At 40.5% G+C, this 26,506-nt stretch overlaps 1 protein-coding gene across 15 annotated transcripts in view; it reads right to left on the bottom strand.

Annotated features, from left to right (window-relative positions):
* The window catches only part of RBFOX1 (RNA binding fox-1 homolog 1), a 2,051,181-nt gene that overhangs the window by 554,632 nt on the left and 1,470,043 nt on the right, over positions 1-26,506 (bottom strand). For 14 of the 15 annotated variants that reach the window (XM_027611432.2, XM_027611426.2, XM_027611425.2 and 11 more), the window contains one exon: positions 22,041-22,082. The exons of the other annotated variant lie outside the window; for it this stretch is intronic. In XM_027611432.2, the coding sequence (XP_027467233.1) occupies positions 22,041-22,082 (42 nt within the window). The remainder of the gene's footprint in view (positions 1-22,040; positions 22,083-26,506) is intronic. 15 annotated transcript variants of the gene reach the window in all.

Below are 26,506 nucleotides of genomic sequence, written 5' to 3'. Positions count from 1 at the left end.
CAAGCCCCCCAGAAGTCCCTCTCCTGCCAAACTGGGCACTGTTTATTTTTCTCTCTTATCTTGGTTCTCTCTCTGTCATTATGCAAAAGCCTTTATGAGGTACTTATTCACTATGGCATTTTATTTTTCTTTATACAGAAGAGGAGAAATACATGTGACACCTCCTGTATATTCTCCAAGAATTTCCAACCTGACTTTGACAAGGAAGGACTCCGAGTTGCTGAATGTCTCCTGTGCCTGGGGCTTGTGCTGGATGATGAAAGGCAGGGGTGCAAAGTATAAAATCGGTTCTGCCTGTGTAGGTCTTCCCACATGAAGCAGGTGTGTGTTGTTCTAATTGTGCCTGCCCGGTGCCTCCCACGCTCCCTCTAGAAGCACACACAGGTCTTCCCTTGAGAAGCATCCTCCGAAGAACACTCAGTGAGCATGGCCCCATCAGGGCTCAGCCAGATGTAGGAGTGGGCTGGTGATACTGGGCTTTGCCGATGAACACAGGCAGCCCCCGCCCACAGGGATTGGTGTAGAGATGGGGAGAGCAGTCAGTGAATCTGGCTCAAATCCTACATCTGACCTTCAACATCTGTGCAATGTTGGATGTGTTAGAGAATTTAGTTGGATAAAATGGGGGAGACAGTCGCCACATCATGGAACTGCGGGGAGATTTAATGAGATAATGAAAGTGAACCTGGGATGTAGCATGCTGTAAGCCTCTACAAACTGCGCATTAGTATTAATGTTAACACAAAAATAATCACTATTTTAATTTTTACATTAAAGTGGACAAAAATAATACCACTCTAGCCTGTGTGCTCCTTGAAGGCAAGAAGACTGTCTTATCGGGGCGCCTGGGTGGCTCAGTTGGTTAAGCGACTGCCTTCAGCTCAGGTCATGATCTCAGGGTCCTGGGATCGAGCCCCGCATCGGGCTCCTTGCTCCGCGGGAAGCCTGCTTCTCCCTCTGACCCTCCCCCTGCTTGTGTTCCCTCTCTCGCTCTCTCTCTCTGTCAATTAAATAAATAAATAAAATCTTTAAAAAAAAGAATACTGTCTTATTTAGCTCTCTATTTCTAGTGTTTGATATATTATGGATCCTTAGTGAACATATGTTGGACACATAAACAAATAATGTAATTCCGCTTATAGATTTTGATCCTGCTCCCATCCCTTTCCCCTATTTCTCCTTGCTCTTTTCTCGATAGCTATATGGATTGGCTATCAAGCAAAGTAAACAATGTTATGGCTTAGAATTCTGATCACCCCTTACCCCCTCCATGCTGTGGTCCAAGGAAGAGGTCTGAGGCTCTCTGGTACACAGAGGGCTGGGTTCCCCAGCAAATGCTCATGTTCCCTCAGGACCAATGAAAGCTAAGCAAATGACAGAACAGGGCCCCCGTTACTGTGGCTGGGGGACCATGTGGCATAATGTACAAGAATGAAAATCTCCAGCTACCAAGGGTTGAAGTGTGTCCCCCAAGAAGATACACCAAAGTCCGAATGCCCAGCATCTCAGAGTGTGACCTTATTTGGAAATAAAGTGTTTACAGAGATAATAAAGTTAAAATGAAGTCAGTAGGGTAGACCCTAAACCAGTATGACTGGTGTCCTCAGACAAAGGGGAAATTTGGACACAGAAACAGACATACAAAGAGAAAACGATGTGAAGAAACACAGAGAGAAGATGGCCATTTGACTGGAGTGTTGCATCTACAAGCCAAGGAACACCAAAACTTGGGGGCATATGCCAAAAACTTGGAAAGGCAAGGGAGGATTCCACCGTATCACTGCCAGAGAGAACATGGCCCTGCAGACACCTTGATTTTAGACTTCTAGTTCTAGAAATGTGAGACAAGTATCTGTTGTTTTAAGTGACATAGTTTGGGTACTTTGTTAAGGCAGCCCTAGGAAACAAATACACTAGCTCTTTCTGGGGTTCTGAGGCTCCCTGAACAAGAATGTCCCTGTGGTCAGTTACAGACAGGAGAAAAGGCCATTTCACAAAGCCAAGCCATGTCTGGGTCGGGTCATTTCCTAAGGTGATTCCTAGATCGATTCACGGAATCCATAAATCCCCGCCTGGTGGATGTCAGGTGCTTTGACAGTTCCGTACTCCTTCCCCCTTCTTCTGCAAGAGAACTCCGAATGTTGAAATCCAAAGAGCGTGAAGATGGAAAAGCAGGAAGAGCCGAGTTACCAACCTCCCGCTCACATAAAAGGAAGGGGTGTCGAACGGTACAGAAAGGTACAGGCAGGGAAATCTCAAAGATGCCTGCCTGTGTTAGGGCAGGTGGAGGGAATGCCGCAACCATGGGACCAAGAGTAACCCAAAAACACATAGACCTTGCATTCACTTTCTCAAAACTTGATTTAATGAGTTGAGGAAATACTTTCCTCAATAAAAGCAGAATCTCAAGTTTCGTAAAAGGGATGCAAAGTGGCTAATGGACTGGGAGAAATGGGTTGTAGCTGAAAGCGCATTTCAAAAGTACATTTTGTTTATATTAAAACCTCATTTGAGTATCAGTTCAAGGAAAAGCTGCTAACAGGGCAAGTTTAATATGAGTAATACTCGCACAACCTCAGAACATTCCATTTCCATCCACCCAAGAGATATAATTTTAAAAGCATCTTAACGCCACTAATATGGTAAGAGGCTACTAATACCATACAAATTATAACAAGAAGACACAAACGCGATACTGAATATTTGCTGAGGAACTTAGTAGCAAATTTGATCCTTATACTAATATGATGATAGGTTGCAAATATTTGCATTCCACTGAACCATCTCCCCATTAGTCCCTGTTTATGATGTTACAAATGGCACAGTTATTCACAGATTAGTTAATCTTTGAGATCATGCACCCTTGATGCTAACAAATGCACGGGGGCTTTGCCGCCTACATGAACCTAAAATTCTCATTCGGCTTCCTTAAGAAAATTCATCGTGTAAAACTCATTGTGTTTTGCAAAACAGCATTTACTCTGGTCAGTTAAACACAGGGATCACCCACGTATTTCCAAGCTACTGAACTGGCAGTACCTTGCCCTCCAACACCAAGACTTCCCCTTCTGGACCATGTGAACGAGGACTAGCCTCACTAGTGCGCCACGTGCTGCTAGCTCCGAGGAATCATTTCCCCCGAGCTAAAACTCCACGGGCATTGAAGAGATTTCTGGGCAGAAAATTATAGATGCATCAAGAGAAGTCTATGCAAGGAAAACCTCTGGGGTCTTATCCACTAAATGGCCCTGTTCCATGAAATCAGATGGATGACTTGCTCACCCCTCCCACCCACACCCACTAGCAGTGCACACTTCCAAACTGTTCTAGAAAAGCAGTGTTTGAAAATTGTTAGAATGTAAGTATTTAAGGCAACAACCAGCAGCCTGTTCTCTGGTCTCAAGAGATGTGACACTACCAAAGCTGTACAAGAAACTATATCATTATCCCCAGGGCTCGCAAAAGGTATGCAGGTGGGCATATGGACCCTGACACTGGAATGGGAATTCAAAACGGTGAACCCACAGTATGTATAAACTGTTACAAGTGATTATCTTGGTTGGCGATGAGAAAGTGGCATTTAAAACTGTTTATTTTTTTCTCTGGGTTGTTACTTCTACTGCAAGCATCTGAAGAAATTCAAATATTTGCAGGGGGTCAAATAGCTGATGCATTTGAGTGAAGCTGGAGGAGTACCGGACATAGGTTTTGCATATGAAACATTTGAAAATATTCTACATTTCCACAAACAAATTTGATATATCCCATATTATTTTTTATGGCCCATGTGACTCTTCCTGGTCTTTTCTTTTTCCGTTTTATTTTATTTTTTATTGTTATGTTAATCACCACACATTACATCATTAGTTTTAATGTAGTGTTCCATGATTCATTGTTTGCGTATAACACCCAGTGCTCCATGCAGAACGTGCCCTCTTTAATACCCATCACCAGGCTAACCCATCCCCCCACACCCTTCCCCTCTAGAACCCTCAGTTTGTTTTTCAGAGTCCATTGTCTCTCATGGTTCCTCTCCCCCTCCTATTTCCCCCCCTTCATCCTTCCCCTCCTGCTGTTTTTCTTCTTCTTCTTCTTCTTCTTTTTAACATATAACGTATTATTTGTTTCAGAGGTACAGATCTGCGAGTCAACAATCCTGCACAATTCACAGTTCTTTTTCCATTTTAAACAGAGTTGAGTAAAAGCAATTTTTTTCTTTTCCCTTAGCTATCTATCAAGAAAAAAAAGAAGAAAATAGCACAAATGTGAAAATAAGTAGCAACTGGCAAACTATAGTATGAAATCATCTAGACAAGCAACAGTTAACCATGTTTTAAGATTTTATTTGATTTACTTTTTAAATATTTTATTTTTTAAGTAATCTCCACACCCAGCATGAACTCGAACTCACACCCCAAGATCAAGAGTCACACACTCCACCACCTGAGCTCCCCAGGAGCCCCAACAGCTACTCACTATTGTTTCCATGTAGGAATACAAGCCCTAAATTTCTCAGATTTGTATTTGTTTTTTAAAGAAATTTTGTTCTTTTAAAGAGAAGTCAGAAATTAGGGTATTTGTATGAAACATCTAAATTTCTAAATATTGGCAACTATTTTATTTTTTGCTATCATTATGCATACTAAAGAATTGTCCCAAAGCAACACAACTGCCAAACGTTTTCCACACACAACCCTTTACTAGAGTTCTCATTGGCAACCTGTCAGGGCTCTACAGAAATGTGTTAACTAAAATTAATAACTGTCAGCATATAAAGATTTTGGTCATCACTAAGCAATGAAGCACATTTACTGTTGGTATGTCCAGGAGAGGGGTTACATTAGAAACTGTTCCCATTATACAGCCAATCCCAACTATTACTCCCTATTTAGGCAATATCACTACTTAGACAGCAGAACAAGACTATCTGTGGTGAGATCAAGCCCAAAGTTTCAGCCCCATTAGTGATCTGCTTCCAAAAACGTTGTAACTACATCTTGACCACCATACAGTTCACCATAGGCTCCGTCTACACTTTTCGTGAGTCCCTTTGCCTCTATTCTCTTTTTCTTTAACACTGTTACTTCCCTTTGATGCTACTAGGCTTCTATCAATGAGTCCTTCTTTTTACCTCTCCTTACTCTCCTCGTTTCCAGTTGCAGAAGTTTGTACAATGTTTCACTAGGAGATGACTTTATGAGTCTTAGTCACCTATACCCAGTTTCAGAGAAGAGATGTTACGCAGTAGACAAATAGAGATCTTCTTTCCAAAGGCAGATGCCCCCTTTGTGTCCTTGGTTTTGAGTAATTTCTTTATAAAGTCCCTAGGCATGAGATTTGTTTGTAGTTAGACTGTTTATTTTTTCCTATACTCTCAGGATTATGGGTTGATGTTTTCACCAAATTTGGCAATTTTTTGGACCTCACTTCTTCGGATATTTTTCTGTCTCATATTCTGTCTCTCCTCTCCATTTGGAACCCCAACTACATGTACTTAAATGTTTGATATTTCCTACAGATATCTGAGGCTTTCTTCAATTCTTTTTCAATATATTTTTTTCTTCTCTCTGTTCTTTAGTTCTACTTTTCTATTTTATCTTCAAGTTTACCGATTTCTTTACTTAGCATTTTACAACCTTCTGTTTACATTTCAGGTAATATATATCTCAGTTCTAGAATCTCAATTTAGTTATTGTTTATAGTTTTCCTTTCGCTATCGAGATTTCCCATCTATGAACTTATTGTGTCTACCTTTCTCTTTAAATTCTTCAACAGTTATAATAGTTATTTTTAAAACAACCTGTCTACAAATTCTAACATTTGATTCACTTGGTAGTCTCTTTCAAGTGACTATTCTTTTTTCTTCTAATTAGTGGCCAACAAACGTTTTTTTAAAGGGTCAGAAAATAAATATTTTAGTTTTTGTGAGCTATTTGGTCTTTATTAAAACTACTCAACTCTGCCATTACTGCAGAAAAGAAGCCTTTGCCATATGTAAACCAATGAGAATGGCTGTATTCCAATGAAACTTTATTTACAAAAGTAGGTGGGTGCCCCACAGGCTGTAATTAACCAATCCCTCCCTAGATTATTACATTTTTTTTCTCTTTTACACATGTCTAACATTTTTTGGTTTGTTTTATGATGGACATTTTAATTGACACTAAATTATGTTTTCTTCCTCTCAATGATAGTTGACTTTTGTTCTAGAAGCACTTCAATAATTGATACATGCTCCTGACCCCATCAGGCTAATTTTTGTGCTTGGTTACAGCAAGTCTACTTTAGATTTGTCCATAGTCCTAAAGCATGGCCTTTACTATAGAGCAGGAATTGGCTCACATCTTCTAAAAAGGGCCAGATAATAAACATTTTAGGTTTGGAATGTGACTACATGATCTCAGTCCTATATACTTTTCTTATTCTTTTAACCCTTTAAAAACATTTAAAAAATATTCTTAGATCATGAGCTATACAAAAACAGTCCACCTGTGAGGCATAGTTTTCTGACCCCTGCTCTAAGACACTGTGTGATCTTTCTGGTCTTGACCAAATGCCTGCAACATTCAATATCTCCATCTGGGCCTCAGCATCACAGTCTTGCCTCTCTACTAAGACTCACGTAGCCTGGCCCTACGTGTCCCAGGGCATGGAGACTTCTGCCTCCTACAAAGCCCTCTCCAGTCTCCTGCTCCACAAATTCCAGTCTCCTTACCCTCTCCCACTCCTGTGCCCTGCCTCTTTAGCTCAGTGAAACTTCTGCTGTCCACTTGGGCTCCACTTCCCTGCAGCTATGGATCATAATTCTATGCTGGCCGGTGCCCAATGCCTGAAAATTTGTGTTTCATATATTTTGCCCAGTTGTAAAGTTGTTTACGGAAAAAAAAAATGTTCTATAGCCAAAAGCAAAGGCTCCCCTGATACATTCTAATACCTAGTTCTAGAGCAGCTCTCTGGGATGCAGGTTATCATTTGGGTCAAACTGTGTCATTGGTGCACACGCTGTTTCCTTTCAGTGTGCTAAAAAAAAAAAAAAAAAGAAAAAAGTAATATCCATCTAGTATTTTCAAGCATTTATTTAGTTCCTACTATGGTACAGGCACTAGAGAACAGAGCAATGAACAAGATGAGCATTGTCTCAGCTCTAGCAGATTACAATATAAAGGAAGAGGGAAGGTAGAAGAGAGAGACCATAAACAAGTAAACAAGTAAATAAACTAGGTAATCACAGATTGTGGGTAAGTATAATGAAGGTAATAAGCATGGTGACAAAATAAAAATATGAGTGGTATTAATTATGCTTTGAAAGGTCATTCTGGCCCAGAAGAGTGAATGGAATATTGAGTGATCATAATTTATTGTCCAAATGAGACTTTATTGAGAAGAATGTGAGTGCTATTCATAATCACACCTAGACAACAGTTGAATTATGACTGTTCCAGGCAACTCAGGATATGTGTTCACCCTAAAAGGAAACAAGAACTAGAAAACAAGTAAAATTGTTTGAAAGTTGCCAGGGTAATCACAAACAGAGATCATGGTGGCCTCAACTATGTTTGCGAGAATGGATCTGAAGAGGAATTGACAGATTTGGGAGATATTATGGGTCTCAAATCTGGAAGTGAAGAAGATGCAGGAGTCACACGTGACACCCTGGCTTCCGGCCCCAGCAAATGAATCGGGAGCTGTTACAAAGAGACAGAACAAGCAGGGAAGACCAGAATAATGAGTGTCTGTGGAGGGGAGAGATGATGAGTGTGGATTTAGGTATATTGAGTTTAAGAAGATTAAGTAATATTTAAATTGAAATATACATTAGCCTTTTGAGTATCAAGACCTAGAGAGCTTAGACAAGATTTCAAAGTTGAGGGGAAAAAATCTCCTTTAAGAGACCTGTTCCAGTACCTACAGGTAGGAGGGACTAAGCTCTCATAATAGCTCATATCATACCTACCGAATGGCATTTTCTTCTACCTTGCATTATCGTTACTTATGTCTACATTTCACACCTAGCTGACTGCATAGCTTTTAAAGGCAAGATATTTTCTTTAAGACAAGATACCTATATTTATTTTGCCTTAAAGGTAAGATATCTGTTTTCCTGGTATATAGGAGATGCTCAATATAAGGTTTTAGAATAACATAATCTATGATGCCAAAGAATAAACACTTCTCAAGATGGAAGCTTTAGCTTTGCTTGTGAAGAACCTATGTATTAAACCAGATGAGATTCACATTTTTCACTCTTGGGGAAAAGATGTGCTGATGAAGGACCATCCTGTTTATCAGGAATTCTTTTACCTTAATGGAAAACGTTGCCAGAGGAAAAATTGACACCATGCCACTATGGGCAAACAGCACGCACTAAGGAATTTCCAAATTCCAAGCCAAGTCCTGCTCATGGGTTCATGATATCATCCCTAACACCTCACCCACCAACCACCATCTTCCTGGCTCTGGTTTTTGTTGACCTTAATCATTGGATGTCCATATAGTTAGGAAGCAATTCCCCAATCTGCACTACCTGAGGTGGGGGGAGAGGGGCTGTGGAAATGACTAAATCTCAAATCCTTAGTTTGAGGCATCTTTGGGGAAATATTCTGGGCATGATGCTCTTGGCTATTTAGAAAATTATGTTTCCTAAGGCTGTGCTCCCAAATCACTTTATGCAAAGGGAGATGGCTCTGCTTTAGAATATTTAGGAGCAAATAAGCAAAACCAGGTTAATCAAAACCACTTAAACGTTAACTCAGCTATCTTGAACAGCATCCTATGTTTAATTCAGACATCTATAAAAACGTGCCTTTGCTTAAATATGTCAAACCATATATGCAATCAAGATCAAGAGTATACAACCATTGAAAATAACTCTATAAAAATTGCCAAAAATATTTAAATCTCTAAGTTGTTATCAGCAGAATACTCCGTGAGTGTGCATATCTGTGCATGCATGTGCTGCGTTTTAGGCAGACAAGCTTTCAGAAATCATGATCTCATGCTTTTTACCCAGGAAGGTTTCTATATTCTTAAAAGCAACCTGTAAATTAGAAATTACATTGGAGCAAATACAAATGTCCACACCATAGCAACAAATGCATTGGTCTCTTCACATATGAGCAGGACATTGCCCTGTCAAAATCAAATGCTCCAATTACCCTGTCAGCTCAACACAAGTTTCCCAACTGTTGGGAAATGCAATAGGAGTGAAAGATCAAGCTGCAGTTTCTTTTGAATCTATTCAATAATCCCCGACTTCCCTCAAGAATAGCAGTGATGTATTATAAAAGAGAAGAAAAAGAAGGGGATGGGCTAACGAATGATCAGATAAGGGCCAGTGTGATGGAAAATCTACTACTCAGAATACCTTGCTTGATGCAATCATTAAGCTATGATGTCTCTCAGTATGGTGATGGTAGTATTTCAGTATGGGTCCACCAAAATGGGGTAAAATTCAAGGGCAAATACTACGTTTGGGAGATGATCTAAGGAAGCACCAGTAGAGGAATAGGTAAGGGAGATGTAGAATGGAAGAAAGCCAGTCAAGAAGGGCATGTTAACATGCAAGAGACCACTATGGGAAACTGGCACTTAATCCCATTGTGGAACTTGACGCAATGATCTAGACTACATCTCAGAGTAACTCTACCCTAGGGATGAGGAAGCTGGGGTACTGATCCATCAAATCCCTGTCCATCCTGAGTTGAGTACTTCTTCCAAGCTTCTGGGTTGCCTTGTGCATGAGTGCACTGCATCTGTAGCCAGAAAAACAGCCCCTCTGATGAGGTTCATCAGTGTTTTCAGTAAGTCATCTTTGGCACATGGAGGTGAGTGATGAGAAGAAATGTCAGTGCTCTGAAAGCATCTGCGATCAGCATACCCAGGAGTCTTTAGAATCCTTCATTTACTCATTTATTCATGTGTTTCATTCAACATTTACGTAACACATATAAATGATTATTGTTTAAATAATTATTTACATTTTTGGCTACCTTGGGCTGCCTCGGATGGTGGTTCTGGATGCTCTGGCCTCTCACTTTGGAAATTCTGTATGAAAATGGAGGTGCCGAATCCCAGATCACAGAGTAAATGTATGTAATATGTGAAAGCCCAATAGAATCAGTCCATGTAGAGTAGGGATGGTAGACAAAAATAGTGTAACAGGATTTTGAACCACATGATCTTTGCTCACTGGTGTTAGACCTAAGGATGTTATGTTACAAGGCAAATGGGATTTTGCAGATGGAATTAAGATTATGGGCCTTAAGATAGGGAGATTATCCTGGATTATCTGGATGGACCCAGTGTAATCACATGAACCCTTAAAAGCATAAGAGGGATCAGTCAGAGAGATGCAATAGAAGAGGCAGGAGAGATTCCACCCATGAGAAGGACTTACTCTGCCATAGCTGGCTTTGAAGATATAGAGGAAAGGGTCATGAGTTAAGGAATATGGCAGGCTCTAGAAGGTGGAAATGGCCTTTGGCTCGTAGCCAGGAAGGAAATGGAGACCTCAGTTATAAACTACAGAGAATTGAATTCTACTGATAATCGGAATGAGCAAAGAAATAAATTCTCCCCTAGAGCCTCCAGAAGAATATAGTCTAGTAAGCACCCTGACTTTGGCCCAATGAGACCTATGTTGGAATTCCAACCTAAAGAAGTGCAAAATAATGCATTTGTGTTGTGTAAACTACTATTTTTATGGTAATTTGTTTAGGACAACAATAGAAAACTAATATGAATAGATTTCAACATGAATCCAAGCTCTGATCTGTTCATTTAGGCAACCTAGAACGGCTCTGTTTAAATTAAGTTTCACAAGGTCACTTTCTGGGTTCGATGGAAAGGAGCCCTTGATCAGTTGATAGGACCAGTCCCAAGAGACATAGATGGCTAAGGGTGGACACATGAACTCCACCTTCGCCATGCCTGGTATAGATTCTCTGTGTGTTTCTTAAGTAATAGAAATTTATTTTCTCATAATTCTGGAGGCTATAAGTCTGAGATGAAGGTGTCAGCAGGGTTGGTTTCTTCTAGAGCATCTTCTCTTGACTTGAAGATGGGCATCTTCCTGTGTCTTCACATGGTCTTCCCTCTGTGTGGTTCTGTGTCCTAATCCCCTAATTCTGTGTCCTAATTATTATAAAAACACCAATCATACTGGATTATGGCCTCTCATAAGACCTCATTTTACCTAAACTACATCTTTAAAGGCCCTATTTCCAAATACCGTCACTTTCTGAGATACTGGGAGTTAGGGCTTCAATGTATGAATTTTGGGAGACACAACTCAATGCATAAAACCATAATTCAGGGTCTCTAGGGTGATGCTAGGACATCAAAATGTTTTAAGGACTAGGTTTGTGGAGATGGTACTTTTTTTTTTTTTTAAGAAGAAGTGGTATATATAAAAAGGACCATCTCTTATGCTGAGTGAAATAAGAGATGGTACTTTTTATAAAGACTATAGGTGGCCTTTGGAGGTTCCGCTGAGAAGCATTAACTAAGTGATGTGTGATAATCTCATTTCGACCCTCCTTTATCTGTACAGATCTGAGTGACTGAAAGAAGACCATCTTATTTGTGCAGAGAAGGAAAGGGCTCTGATTACCCTGAAACATAAGTCTCATTCCCCATACCTCCCAGGCTCATGATGACTCAAGGAAATGAGCAGATGTTGGTAAAATATCTAGCTCTGTGTGTGACATAAACCTACAGTTTCTTTGCTTTGCGCTGCCAATACTAAAATGGTGGTGCCAATCCACAGAGGCATCAGGGAAGCATTTTGGGAAATGATACCAGAGTTGGCTTTTAGCAAACTGTTGACCAAATGCCTGGCTCTGCAGTTCTCCCAAGTTTGGTGTATTTTCCCAGTGTATCAGTAAGGATTCTTTGATCACCGGCAAAAGGAATGGGTTCTGACTAACATCAGCAGAAAAAGAGATCACTAAAAGATATGAGATAACCCAAGGGAGGGATGGGTAACCAGGCTTAAATGATAAAAAGAAGAGTCAGGGTGGATCAAAGGTCTAGCCCTAGGAACTACTTCCTCACCCAGCCTTACCAGGACATCGGCACTGAAATGAATCAACTCCAGCTTTCTATCATATTTGTTTCCCTATTGAGTATCACTCTACTTAACATCTACTATGGTTTAAAGGTTTGTGCCCACCCCCATTCATATAGTGAAATCCTAATGCCCACTGGGATGATATTAGGAGGTGGGGTCTTTGAGGGTGATTAGGGTCATGAGGGTGGAGCACCCATGAATGGGATTAGTGCCCTTACAAGAGAGACTTCACGGAACCCCCTCACCAATTCCACCACGTGAGGACACAACCAGGAATCTGTGACCCAGAAGAGGGCCCTAGCCCAACCAGGCTGGCACCCTAATCTTTGACTTTCAGCCTCCAGAACTGTGAGAAGTAAATTCCATTGTTTATAAGCCTCCCAGTCTGTGGTGTTTTGCTAGAGCAGCCCAAATGGATTAAGATAACATACAGAGTCTTAGGAGAGAGAATCCAATTGACCTGCCGTGTCCATATCTGTAGCCCTTGGTTTGATTCCTTGTCCCTCCAAGACTGAACAGATAGCAAAGAAAATTAACCCCAAAAGGACAATGGAACACTGGCTACCAGAGGGTAGGAATGTTTTCTGGTTGTGACAACAAACAAGCACGTGCCCACTACACCCACTATTTACTTGCACAAATGCACAGCCAACATGCTGGTTCTCTCAGGCCATGAATAAAGTCGGGCGGAGACCCTGCTGTCTCAGTCAAACTTGACCTTCTTCTGCCCCCAAGTAGAAGAAACTACAGAGGACTTATTTAGCTGCTTCTTGGTCCATTCCCCTCCCTACCAAGTGTATCTTTTTTTTTTAATTTTTATTGTTATGTTAATCACCATACATTACATCATTAGTTTTTGATGTAGTGTTCCATGATTCATTGTTTGTGCATAACACCCTGTGCTCCACGCAGAACGTGCCCTCTTTAATACCCATCACCAGGCTAACCCATCCCCCCACCCCCTCCCCTCTAGAACCCTCAGTTTGTTTTTCAGAATCCATAGTCTCTCATGGTTCATCTCCCTCTCCAATCTCCCCCCCTTCATTCATCCTACCAAGTGTATCTTATTTTTCCTGGAATGATATTTAGATCTCAGAAGAGCAGAGCAGCAAGGCAAGTCCTCGCTGAGACATCAGTCATAGGAATGAGGAGCAGCTATGACAAATTGAAATGTCAGCATTATTAGCAATTTTGCTTCAAGCTGTTTGATACTGATTTAATGATGAAATAAGAAATGGGGCAGATTTGCCCTGGAAAAGGGGATGATAACTAGGGATAATGGGCTAAAATGAAAGAGAATGAATATTAGACCAAGTGTCCTAAATATGATAACTTTGGAGTCTTCCCCAAAAGAACGTGCTGAAATGCCTGGGGGGACTGAAAGGAGGGCAGATAGTTTATATACATGTGAGTTACAGGATTTTGCACCAAAGACACAGGGTGGTGGCCACCTGCACATTTCCTTATCTACCGGTGTCTCACAGTGAGGTTGGGGAAATCAAAATCTATAACTAGTTGGCTGACTTCTTGATCCATTCCCCTTTGTGCTCATCAATTAATGGCCTTGTAAATACCAGGGAGCGTGGGAGATCTATAAGGAAGAGTGTGGAACGCAAGTTCTTGTGAAGACAATACTCTTTTGAAAAATTAAGGATTTATGAATTTTTCATTTAGTAGGTGAGCTGCTGCTGGAGATTCTTCCAGTGGTCTGAGTTTTTGCAATTTCTACAAATAGAGAGCCTACTTTGGGATAAACTCCCTTTGGTGGGAGAAAAATCACTAAAGTGAAACCATTACTTATATAAGATTAAAGCAAGCATTGATTAGTTTTTCTTTTCATATGTGTGTGTGCACACATGGACATACGTGTGGAACTTGCAAGAAACTGGGTAGGGCCACAGAGGGTGGGGATCTAAGTACTCTCCAAGCCTCCATGCACACTGGACTTCTGTTACCTCCTGAGCATTCAGCAAAGCTTTGCTAATCACTGGAGTCTGACTTTAGCTGAGTATTTGGATGTTAATATGGAGGACAATGTTCATGCTTCCAGAGAACTGGTTCTGAACACAAAATAATCCAGACAAGCAAGTTATTAGACATTTCTTTGGAAAAGAGTATTCTGAAGCAGGCGAACAACAGTGTACAGAGGACAAGCGCCAGGACGTACATGTGGGAAAGGTTACTCTCGCTGGGGAGTTCCCGAAATTACTTGTTGAGGTATCCTGAGAAAAAGGATAAATTTATTCTTCCATTCTAGACTGAGAGGATTTTGAGCCATTAGGGTTGGCACATAAAAATAAGTCTACTTCCACTTTATGTTTCCAGCCCTGTGTCGGCTATCCATACTTTAGAGTCATCTCATTTGGGATGAGAATAGGTAGTTTGTTGGAAGCCTGTTAAAACAAGAAATCACCTTTAAAGTGATACAGAGGTTTCTTCAATATTTTATTTAATGTATAACATATTAGTGTGCATCAATCTGTTGATCTTTGATGTGAATCTGAGGTATCTTCTTTGAGTGACTTCTGCTGATTGAAATTCCTCATTATCATTCCCACAGAAAACCTCATCCATATTTCATAGTCTCCAAGAAGTGTCAGCCAGATAGGGACCAGGGGCCAAGTCTGGCCTACCACTTGTTCTTGTAAATAAAGTTTTATTGGAACACAGCCCCACTCATTCGTTGTGTCTGTAGCTGTCTAGCGCTATAATGGCAGTGTTGAATGGTGCAACAGAGACCATATGGCCCATGAAGCCTAAAGTAGCCATTATTTGGCCCTTTACAGGAAAAGTTTGCCTTACAGGAAAAATCTGATCTATACTATCAGTGCTGGTTTTGTTTAAAGTGAGGTAAAAATTTCAAGACACACTGGAAAGATTCTGACTGTAGAATTTGTCCAGATTTCTGAGCGTTCTTTATCCACTAACATTTTACAGTCCTTTCGCAGCTAATCAGAATAATTGTTGAGGCTTGCTCTCATAGAATGTTTCCAAAGCATTACCTTAGTTTTCATAGAAACAGCTCTTTTTCTTACTGCACTCATTTTTCATCAGTTTACACAACATTCCACTAAATAATGTAATTACAATAACAACTGCAGCTGCCAGAAGCAGATCTGGGAATAAATACAACTGAGTCTTGGCAAGCAGACACCTCAGGGAGCAGAGAGAAAGGTGAGATTGTACAAAACAGCTACTTCGCAGGATGTCATGGGCACGCATCAGTATGTTTTAGAAAGGGACTGGACTGGGAGTTGTTAATTTGGTAAGTTTGATAAGTGCACGTCAATCAGGTAAGCTTCTTCCATCCATGTGCTTTTACATAACATCTCTCATTTCAGGCATTTGTCAATTTCACATATACAATTTTGTCACGGTTATTTGACAAATCCCTGTCTTCTCTGCTAGCCTGTAAGGTACAGGAAGACGGGAATGTGTAGATTTGTCCACTATCTAGCACTGTAGTTGACATATGGTTCGTGCTCAAGAAATATTTCTTGAATAATAACTGAATGGAAGCAGGAACTCTGTAGTCCCAAAATCATGAATGCTGTGAGGTTTCATCAAATAGTGGGGAGTTTACATTCCCTTCCCTGTTGCTGGAACAGCCCCTGGGGATGGGTTGGACTTTAGAAGGGGGTGGGGGCAGGGAGGCAGGGGAAAGGTGTCTCAGATTCTGATAGCTCACTTCCAAGGCAGCCAGGAAGTATCATTATCTGATGCCTGGATGAAGGCAATGGGTTTAAGCCAAGATGATCATTAGCAATTTGCCTTCTGCAATCCACATCACTCTTGTATCTAGCAGAAATGAGAAACTTGCTTCTAACTGGCAAATTAAATATTGATAATGCAGATCTGCTCGACACCATCTTTCACAAGGCTGGCACTGTAATTTCAATGTTTCTGAAACTTCGGTCATTTGCATTCCAACGTCACAATTTTTGTCATAACTGCAGGCACTCTGTAACATTATGTAGTTAGTATTTGTCTTTCAAGCAACTCATTTTTAACCTAAATAGATGTTATTTGCCAAGGAAACTTTGTGTTGCCACTGCAATTGGAAAACCAGTATCAGTAGTCATAAATAAGAGTTAATGGGAAGAAAATAAACCCATTCATATCTAACAATTATTAAGAACCTCTTCTATACTAGAGAGTGTTCTAAGAGCCTCATATGCATTCGCTACTTTAATCTCTGTTTGCAGGGGCACATATATACACTGACATATGACTTATGAAATATGCAATTATCTCCATTATATAGAGGAGGTATTTGAGGTACACAGGATTTCAGTAACCTGCACAAGTAGTAAATTACAGTCTAGATTTTTATCTCAGCAGGGCCTAGCTCCAGGCCCCTCGTTCTTAACTACTGTATTTTGCAAACAATGTTTTTAGTGTCTAGATAGATGCTTTGGCTGCTGCAGGCTCCACGCCTGAGGCACACTCTGTTTCTGTTAAAAACAGGGCTTAGGACCAGTGAGAGACTTGTCAAAGATAACTGTAGTTAAAACTGAGAGTTTCTCATTTGACATAAAAAGGATTGAGAGAGAATTGAAAAAGGAATCACTTTCTAAATAGTTCCCCCTTTCTTATTGACTAGATGTTCACCACCCGAAATCTGTGAGTACCACACACAGGGTAGGTGTCTTACACTTTGTAAAATGCTAAGCTGGACACTGGGTGTAGCACACCTATTTCCCAGGATCCTTTGCCTGGCTCTGATCTCCAAGTTTGGAGGGTGCAGTGGACATCCCTGGGTATATTTACTCAGCTGGCGATGACTCTCTCCCTGATGATCAAGTCCTCCTCAACAGCTGGGCTTTGGGTAACGAGGTTTATTTATCCTGCTTCTCCGGACACTGATGACTGGACCACAGTGAACAACCTGAGCTAGACTGGGCCAATCAGATGCCTTTTCTAGGAATTTGTAATCAGGAGGCATTAACAGTCCCTAAACCTGCAGGAAACTGCAGCACAAATCTTAGGGTCTGAAAGGTACCACAAGCTTAAAAAAGGGAGAGATCGTTTTTCAAAAGAAAATTCCAGAGTGGGCCCACAAGGAGAAATCAAGATGAGGGAGGAAAAGAACTGCCTGAGTTCTGACAGCTTTCTGATACTAAGCTCCTTGGGAAGCCTGGTTTGTATGCCTTTTCTGCTTAGGCTAACCTGAATCAGTCCTTATGATTTGCTTAGCTAAGTGAGAGGCAGTTTTCTTCTAAATACACCACCATGCCATCAACTATGGAACCTGTCCTTTGAGGTAATTATTTTTTTGGGGGGGGGAGTTGAGTGGGAGTAGATATACCCTGGATGTCTGTGTTCTCTGCCTGGTATTCCTAGCAGGAAGAGGGATGAGAGAATCATTGGGAAGAATACTGTATTTGCAATGGCAATATTGCTGATTATGAGGTGTACATTTTTTTTGAAGTGTTTTACGTAAGTCATTTCATCCAATCAACAATCCAGTGAGAAAGGATCCCCATCTTACACACAGGGAAACGGAAGCTTTGAAAAAGTAGGGCAAATTTAGATCTGAGATATGAACTCAAGTGTATATAATTAGAGCTCCTAACCACCCCTAATCACCCCTCGTACCATGTTGACTCCAGTGGTATCTATTTGCTGTATTGCTGATAAAGATTTTGGTCTGTGAACAAATAATGACCCACCTAGGAGCCAAGCCTTTGCCTGCTTAGTAGTGTGCTAACCAAATATGTTAAACAGTCTCCAAAGTAACATCAGATACTCACAGCACAAGAGATCCCTTTGTAACCAAATATTTTATGTGAATGCTAGCAAACGTCATCATTTGATCCCCTACCCTATGACCATACCATCTTTCCAACAGTAGATCACTGAGGGAGACACAGGGCTACTGAGGTCACATAATTTCTCTCTCAGTTGTTTTTCTGCCCTTCTGTCATTCCAGATGCCGGAACAGTAAATGTTGATGGTTGGGTTATGGTAAATGCACAACTAAGACTACCCGACCTGCTGGCTTCACTCACCAGTGATGCTGGGACAAGGTGTTAAATACAGCCCATAGAGTCAGGAGCACTTAATGTACAGATCTCATGGTGAGCTCTTGTGGATCAACTCCCCAGAAGAACCCAGTGACAATCTGAAATGCAAGCCCAGAGGAAGGCTCAGCCAAAACTTGGGATGGAGGAATAAACAGGTTTTCTGTTCTGTAGTTGCTCACTGGGAATATGAGTTTCTTCTGAGAACGGCATATCATGGGTCAGGAGTAACTGGATGAGGCCCTCTTCTCTTGGGAAAAGCAGGGGCTAGGAAGCTCACGGACAGTATCTCTGGGGCTGAGCTGGGTGCTGGGGTGAAGTGCACTGTCAGTACCTGAGGCTGAGGGGGAAAGAGTAAACACTGCATCTGGGCCGGTTCCAAAGAACATAAGGCAAAACACAAAGGGAGGGCCAAGCCGGGTAGAAAAGGTAGAATGGGGAGATGTGATCGGTCAGACGTTGGCAGAGAAAGCATCTATGAAGTTCCATAAGCCAGAGTTCAGGCACTTGCTGGGGCTTTAGATGTGGCTCCCATGGCCCTGTGTGTGGGATACAAGGGAGCACTGAAAGGACTTGGCAGGAAACAACGCCATGCAGGACAGAGAGGGCCCATGCGGATTCCTTTTGTGGGGGACTCGAATGGGTAATTCCACCAAAGATATCCACAAATCCTGTTTTCGGTCAGGTGACAATGGGCCTGTCCCCTGGGATGACTCATGGCTGTTGTAGCCAATCACTGAGATCCCAGGACAGTGGGAGTGATTGGCATAGAGATTGGCCAATGCAATGAAAGAGAACGTCTACAGAGAAGGCTTCTGGGAATGATTTTCCTCCAATTAAATGCAAGAGCAATGAGGAAGAGCCTCATAGCTCTCCCCGATGAGAATGTCATGTGATGAAGGGATGCGTGTCCTTCATCTTGGAAGAAGCAAAGAAAGGCCAAGAGAAGCACAGAGATTCCAAACCCCTGCACTAACGCCAAGAGTCCACCGAGTCAGCCCTGGCATCGGGAGGCGATGAAATGTTTTTATACTTTAAATAATGCATAGCTTTTCTGTATTTGTAGACTATAACATCCTAACTGGGGAAAAAAATTAAAAACCGATAAAATTTTCAAGAGTGTTTCTCAGAGTGTATTCTGCATCCAAAAATGTTCTGTGATCAGATGCTTTTACAAAACATCGCATATTATAACCATCTCCCTGTACTTCACTTTTGCACATTAAAAGCTCTGAGAAGTCCTTCAGGTATCTAAAAAAAAAAGTTTGCCTTTTTTCAACTTTTTAAAAATTAATTAGAGAATTTGTTTGAGATTTGTAATATCTTATAGAACATGGACCTCGGAGTCCATTTTGGAAAAAAGATAATTTAGAATTTGTGAGAAGGAGAAGGAGAGCAGAGGAGCAGGTCTGGGACATGCCAGCCCCTACACAGTGCCCACACGCACAAAACCGAAAGAGCAGTTGTATCTTTCTGCATTAGCTGCTGTTTCCAGGAGGCCAAGGAAAAGGGATGCATTTTATAATTACCCACTTGCATCCCTGACTTCTGACAACGTAACAAAATGAACTAATGAAGAAATATGAACTCGACCACATGCCCATGGTCCAGTCATCTTGTACGGCAAATCTGGAAACGCAGCTTGATTGCTGTGTTTAAAACATATTTTTGAAAGTGTGGCTGGCAGGCAGGCACTCTTGAATGGTGATGGTATCTAAACAGATAACTATTTTTCTCCCACTTGCTCTCTTTCTAAGAAGAAAAAAAATGAGATTAAGGAAAATGCATTTCATTGAGATGGCCAAGTATTAGCATTTCAAATCAAAACCAAATTTCTTCTAGGGACCCTAAAAAAAAAAGCCATCACCTTAATGAGGAAAGTTCTCTTTTCAGGTAGTAGAGGGGCTGAGTACGCAGCTAGGACAGGAAGACAGGAGGAGACAGAGTAAATATCCATAGATGTCAAAGGCCAGACAGCAGAGTAACACTGGGCGTCTCCCAGGAAGGCACTAGATGACCAACAGTCAAACCAGAAAGGAAGTCTTCACTGCATTCCCTTTGGTATCATTTAAAATTCTGAACCACAGAAATGGGTATTCCATCGACTTAAATGTGTTTTCTATTGATTCAAAACATAAATTCGTTTAAAATATAAAAACAGAAACTACAATAGCAATGACAAACAAAGCACCAATTCATGATATTAGAGATAATTTTATATGGGGCTACTGGAGCCACACAGGGACTAAACTATATGACCCATTATATCAAACCACAGCTTGAATTTATTCAACAACAGAGTGGGGAGGGCGCCATTCTTGTTCCTAAACCACACCCCTGTTGCCAATGTCCTCATCAATGCAAAATAATAAACCCCTCAAACTGCACACAAGCACTTCATTGCCTCCGGAGTCCCTAATTTGCCAGGCGAGTCTCATTTGCAAGAGATTTCAGGATTATCTTAATTCTGAGGAGTTTATCAGGGATCCTGGAGACAAAAGCATGCATTCCTCTTTATCTAGCTCTGACCTAGTTCTGGCCATCGTCCTCATCCAAACAGGAAGAGAAATCTGAAGTTGCAATACATTATTTACCAGGATGAACCAGTAATTCAGACTGCAGGGAAAAGCAATAAGAGAGCTCGGGAAAGCTTAAAACATCTTGAAGGCTATTTCACGAAGGAATCACAGCTAATGTAGGCACAGGTACTTAGGAGTGAAGTGGGTATAGATGAGAGGTTAACAGAGAGAGCCATGCTGGGAGACCACATAAAATAAATATGCATAAAAAAAGACATCCCCAACTCACTTCCTCAGTTTCATGCAACCAAACTCTGTTTTACACAAGGACTTAACAAACCTGATGCCAACAGCAATTGTAAAATGGAAAGAACTCTACAAATCATTGTCATCTTGAGACCGGCATTAAGTAAATGCTCTAAAAAGTTACAAGGCAGTGTATAAATGACACTGGACTGGTTTAATAAATTATTCTGATGCATTAGATCCCTTTGAGCTTAGGGACCTTGAGTTAGGTCCCCCAACCCCAAACCTCACTGTGATGTTTTCAAAAGCAGTGGATTCCTCCGGTTTTTATAATATGGAAACATGATGATAAGGTACACTGTCCAGTAAAAATTGCCAACTTCCATCAGTGACATTAAAACTGGGCCAATTATGAATTCAAAGTCATCCATCCAAAGCATGAATGCATTTTTAAAAAATACAATAGGAGGGGGTGGGAGACAATCCTGATATTTCTTAAAATACCATATCCACGCGAAGAAGGATATCAACCGTGATACCACGAGCAGAAAAATGCCAACCAGCTGCATTTATAAGCAAACCATCCTCCCCTCAGCCAGGGAACACTTTTTACCCCTAACACACGAGCGCTGAGAGAGTTTCATTTTTAAGAAGGTAAATAGCATATGAGGTTTAAAATTCTGTCTCTTTCTTCTATATACACAAATGCCACTGAAAATAAAAGGTCTATGGAGGACTGGAATTGTCCTAGAAAATACCCTTGACATATCGGTGGCTCACCCACTCCAGTTAACAGCAAAAGAGCATTTTAGCCACTCAGCAAACAGTCTGGTATTCACATTAAGAAGGCAGCAAGACATCCTTTTGACCTTTGTTATTACTTAGACCTCGTGTTGTACATAAAAAGAGTACAATGATGTCAAACAAATTCCAGAAGAGAAGTATTTATTGCTGAATCTAAATCAAAAAATCCATATCTACTATAATGGCACTTCAAAAGAAGATATACTGTATTTACCAGCTCAATCAATACTAAATTAGCTGGGATAAATATTTTCAACTCTACCAGTCTTAAGATGAAGCCCGCTATTTAGAACCCTGTGTCTTGGGAGAGACAAGGAAATTTTTGCTTATCATACAGAAACGAGAACCAGGAAGTATTTTACTGGCAGATGCACCTACCCTTAGCTGCTCTCTTTCACAATTCATCTGTTGTCTTGAAACCTACAAAGGAAAGAAAAAGAGGGGGAAAAATCAGCAGGTCTGCACAAAAACAACATGAAAGAAAATAGAAAGTTGCTTCTAATCACTCGGCTCAAAGCAGACCCAGGATTAATTACTTACGTATTTTTTTTTTTCTTTAGGTCTACATAGCCAGAGCTTCATTTGGATTTTCAGTCGTGTGATCCAGAAACACAGCTAGGATGAGCCAGAGTCTTGAAGAGGAATGAGGAGAGAGATCCTGTAGAGGGCATGGGAGGCAAAATCTGCCCGGGGATGAAGGTTCCCCTCGGCGTGAGAATCCCTCTTGCCCTGTCTAAGAGTGCTGGCACTCTTCACTGAACACCCGCTCAAAATGGTCGGGGCTAGGCACCGGCCATCACACGATGTCTTGTCCCATGTCAAGGGTCAACAGTGTCACCTACATGCCTTGGCAAATGGGCTCCATTTTATGGTCCAGTTCTAATCAGACATAGTTAAGTCCCCATATAACTGTGTTAGGGAGAATTCTGAGGACAATACTTGTATCAGACAAAGAAATTTTGATGAATTTGTGATATCTACCATAAGCTCAAAAAGGAGAGATTCACGATACATATGCCATGCCTCAGTAACCTTCGCCCTACCAAAATGTGCTTCTTAAAATCAAGGATGCTTCTTTAGAGTGACCACATAATGTGTTGTCCAAACAGGAAAAACGGATGTGAGATGGAGGAGAGGGTGGGGTGGCATCAGTGACCATGCCAAGGACAGCAGATGTGAAGTGGGAGTGACAAGGCAAACTGAGACATATGGCCACTCTACCTCTATGGGAACTGGCTCACTCTACCTTCAGCTCAGATAGCTAGGCTGGAGTAAAATCTGGGTCTGCATTCACAATGGATTCTGTGTATTTCTCGTATTTTTTTTTTAACCAATGAAGCAACCCCTGACTCCTTGCATCTGACAGTATATTGCCAGTTTTTGAAACTTTTACTAAAGGATAAAAAGGTTTAGGAACTGACTTCTGATGTATATTTTATATATTTTGTATTGAAAGCTTCTTTCTACTTTCTCCAAAACAAAAACAAAAACAAGAATCTTTATTTTGGAGATGCCAGGACCCAAAATCTACAAATCAGTGTTTTGTAATTCCCTTTAACCCAGAAACATCACCTCTGAGAACAGCGCCTAAGAAAATAAGAAGAGATACAAACAGATGTTTATTTACCTATCAATTAACTACAGCATTATTTGTGAAAGAAAAAATGGTAAATATTAAAATGTGCAGTAATGGGAAAATTAAAAAATAAATTCTAGTACATTCATAGGATGGCACAACGTGCAACATTTGGAACCACGGTTTTTGGGAAAAACAGAAATGGGAAATGTTTAAAAGGCACTATTTAGTTCTTGAGAAAAGAAGCTACAAAGGTGCGCACATGTTATAATTCCTCTTTTGTTTTAAAAAACTCAGTAAAATAGATCATTTTAAAGAAAAAGAAGGAAGGAAGGAAGGAAGATAAAAGAAAAAGAGAAGAAACAACTGGGAGGAAATATTCCCAAATATTCAAAAGAAAATGGGTACAATTCTATAAATATACAAAACACAAACAGTGGATTATACACTTGAAATAAGTGACTTTAGAGTATGTAAATTTTATCTCCATAAACTGTTAAAAAATGAAGTGGAGCAAATCCACAGAGACAGAAAGTAAGATTAGCAGTGGCCAGGGGATTTGGGGAAGAGGCCATGAAGAGTGACAGCTTCATGGGAAACCCTTCCCAAGTTTCCATTTGGGGAGATGAAAAAGTTCTCACACTAGAGAGTGATGGCTGTGCAACATCATGGATGCATTAAATGCTCCCAAATTGTACACTTCGAAGGGGCTAAGACGGTAACTTTTATTTTATGTTTATGTTCACACAGTATAATAAGTGAAGTGGGTGAGGAGGTTCTGGTTCTAGGTAAGATGGAATAAGCACACTTCACCCCGTCTCCCGCCACTCAGTGCAAATGTTAAGTGTGCATGGAATGCACAGAGCAACCATTTGCGGTCTCTGCCAGGTAAGCAATAGCAGGTGGAGTGGGCAAGAAAAAAGAGTTCAAAGTACCACTAGACAAGTGGTGGGCTCATGCCCCGTTCCCCTCACCAGCATCCCCTGGCATGGATTCAAGGTGGCCTAGAACCCAGAATTAAGCATCAAAATACAGAGAGAGAGAGAGAGAGAGAGAGGCCCAACATCTGGAGGAGGGAAAGTTTCTCTGTGATCTGAGATGCTCTGGTCCCAGAAGATAGCAAATCCCTACTGATTTTTCTCTCTGTCCTCTGTCATTTGGCCACAAGGCGGGCTTAGCTGCAGGAGCACAGGAACAATGTAAGAAAGTACCAGCTCTCTGGCTGGAGGACAAGAAAGGGGAACCCTAGGAAATAAAAAATACTCTGAGGATCCTGGAAAGAGTTTGGAAGGAAGGAAAGAATTTGGGAGAATGACACCATGTAGTGCTTTTATGAACTCAACACTCACCCCTGAGCCACACATGTATGCACATGACCCAAACAAGATACCATAGACTTTGTGAACTGAACCGGATGGACCAATGTTCGGGTCCCAGACTGGTCACTGGGATGCATACGTGTGGGATAAATCCAACTATTACAGCAAAGGCTCTGACAGCAGAAATGATATTGGAAGCAAAATCCACAGAAGGAAGGTAAGAACTTTCAGCCTGAATCTAACTGGATCAATTGCCTGCTAACACAAAAATATCAACAATTTCCATAGAGGAATAAGACCCAATGTGTCATAACATTCATATCCAGTGTACCCAGGATACAACCAGAATTACTGGGCATACAAAGAAACCAGAAAATCTAAACTCACGTGGGAAGAGACAGTCACAGAAACTGACATGGGGATGACATAGATGTTGAAACGGTCAAATAAAGATTTTAAGCAGCTATTATAAAAATTTCCAACAAGTAAGGGAAAACACAGTAAAACAAATGAAAAAAAAAACAATAAACATTGCTGGCAAAAGAATTGAAGCTACAAAGAAGAATCAAGTGGAAATTTTGGCACTGTAAAAACAATAGGCTAAATAAAAAAAAAATAAAACTCAAGGAATGAGTTCAAATGTACAATGGAGATAGCAGAAGAAACTCAATGAACTTGAATATATAAGAATTAAAAACATACAATCTAAATAACAGAGAGAGAAAAGTAAATCCAGGGACCTGTAGAATAATACCAAAAGATATAACATTCATGTCACTGGAATTCTAGAATAAAGTTAGAGTTCACTGCAGAAAAATTATTTGAAGAAATAATGGCTAAAAATTCCCCACATTTAGCAAATGACATAACCCTATAAATTTAAGCTCAGCAAACCCTAAAGAGGTAAACCCCAAGAAATTCACATCTAGATATAATCAGACTGCTAAAAACTGAAAAATAAAACAAAGAAAACAACAAAACAAAACCAAATCACACTTTGAAAACAGCCAGAGACAAGTGATGCATTATTTGTGAGAGAGTAACAATCCAAATTACTGTGACTTCTCATTTAAACAAACAAAAACCAGGCAGGCCAGAAGAAGGTGGCACATGATTTTTTTGAGTGTTGAAAGAAAAGAAGTGTCAATCCATAATTGTAATTCCATAAAAAACAGCCATTAGAAATGAAGGTGAGAAAGAAACTAAAAAAAATTCATTGCCAACAGACCTGCTCTCATAGAATTGCTACAGGAAATTCTCCAGACAGAGGGAATTTAATACCAGAAGAAAATGTGGAACATCAAGATAAGAGGAAGAGCAAAGGAAATGGTAAACATATGGGTAAATATAAATATAATAGACTAGTCTACTCCTCTTGAGTTCTTTCAAACATGTGTAATAGTTGGAAGCAGAAAAATTACAAAATTGCCTCACAAGGTTTGCAATGTACCTAAGATAAACCGAATATGAAGAGAGAGAAGTGAAGGGGCACATATGTCAATAAGGTTTCTACATTCCAGCTGAAATGGCAAAATATAGACTCTATGTAGACTGAGAGAAGGGAAATATGTATGTACTGTATTCCTTTGAGTAACCACTTGAAACAAAACCACCACAACAAAATGTGATATACCCCAAACCAAATAATGCTAGAATAATTGGACGTCTGTATACAGAAACAAAAGAAAACAAAACACCCCAACCTAAAACTCACATTCTTTATACAAAAATTAACTCAAACAGGCCACATATCTCAGTCTAAAACTAAATCATAGGTTCAGTTAAAGACTGATGACAATGTTTTTCTTAATGCTTTGCTGTGGTTTTCAAAGTATCCTTTATGTCATGCAGGACATTTATAATCGGAAAATATTTTAGTATCAGTGACTTGCAGAAATATGTGTTTTTACTGTTACTGTTATTGTTATAGTGATAGCTTTCATTTTAAT

The sequence above is a fragment of the Zalophus californianus genome, chromosome 10 (assembly GCF_009762305.2).
Source record: "Zalophus californianus isolate mZalCal1 chromosome 10, mZalCal1.pri.v2, whole genome shotgun sequence".
Taxonomy (NCBI): Eukaryota; Metazoa; Chordata; class Mammalia; order Carnivora; family Otariidae; genus Zalophus; species Zalophus californianus.
Note: the sequence above shows the minus strand (reverse complement) of the source record. Positions and strands in the feature narration are given on the sequence as shown.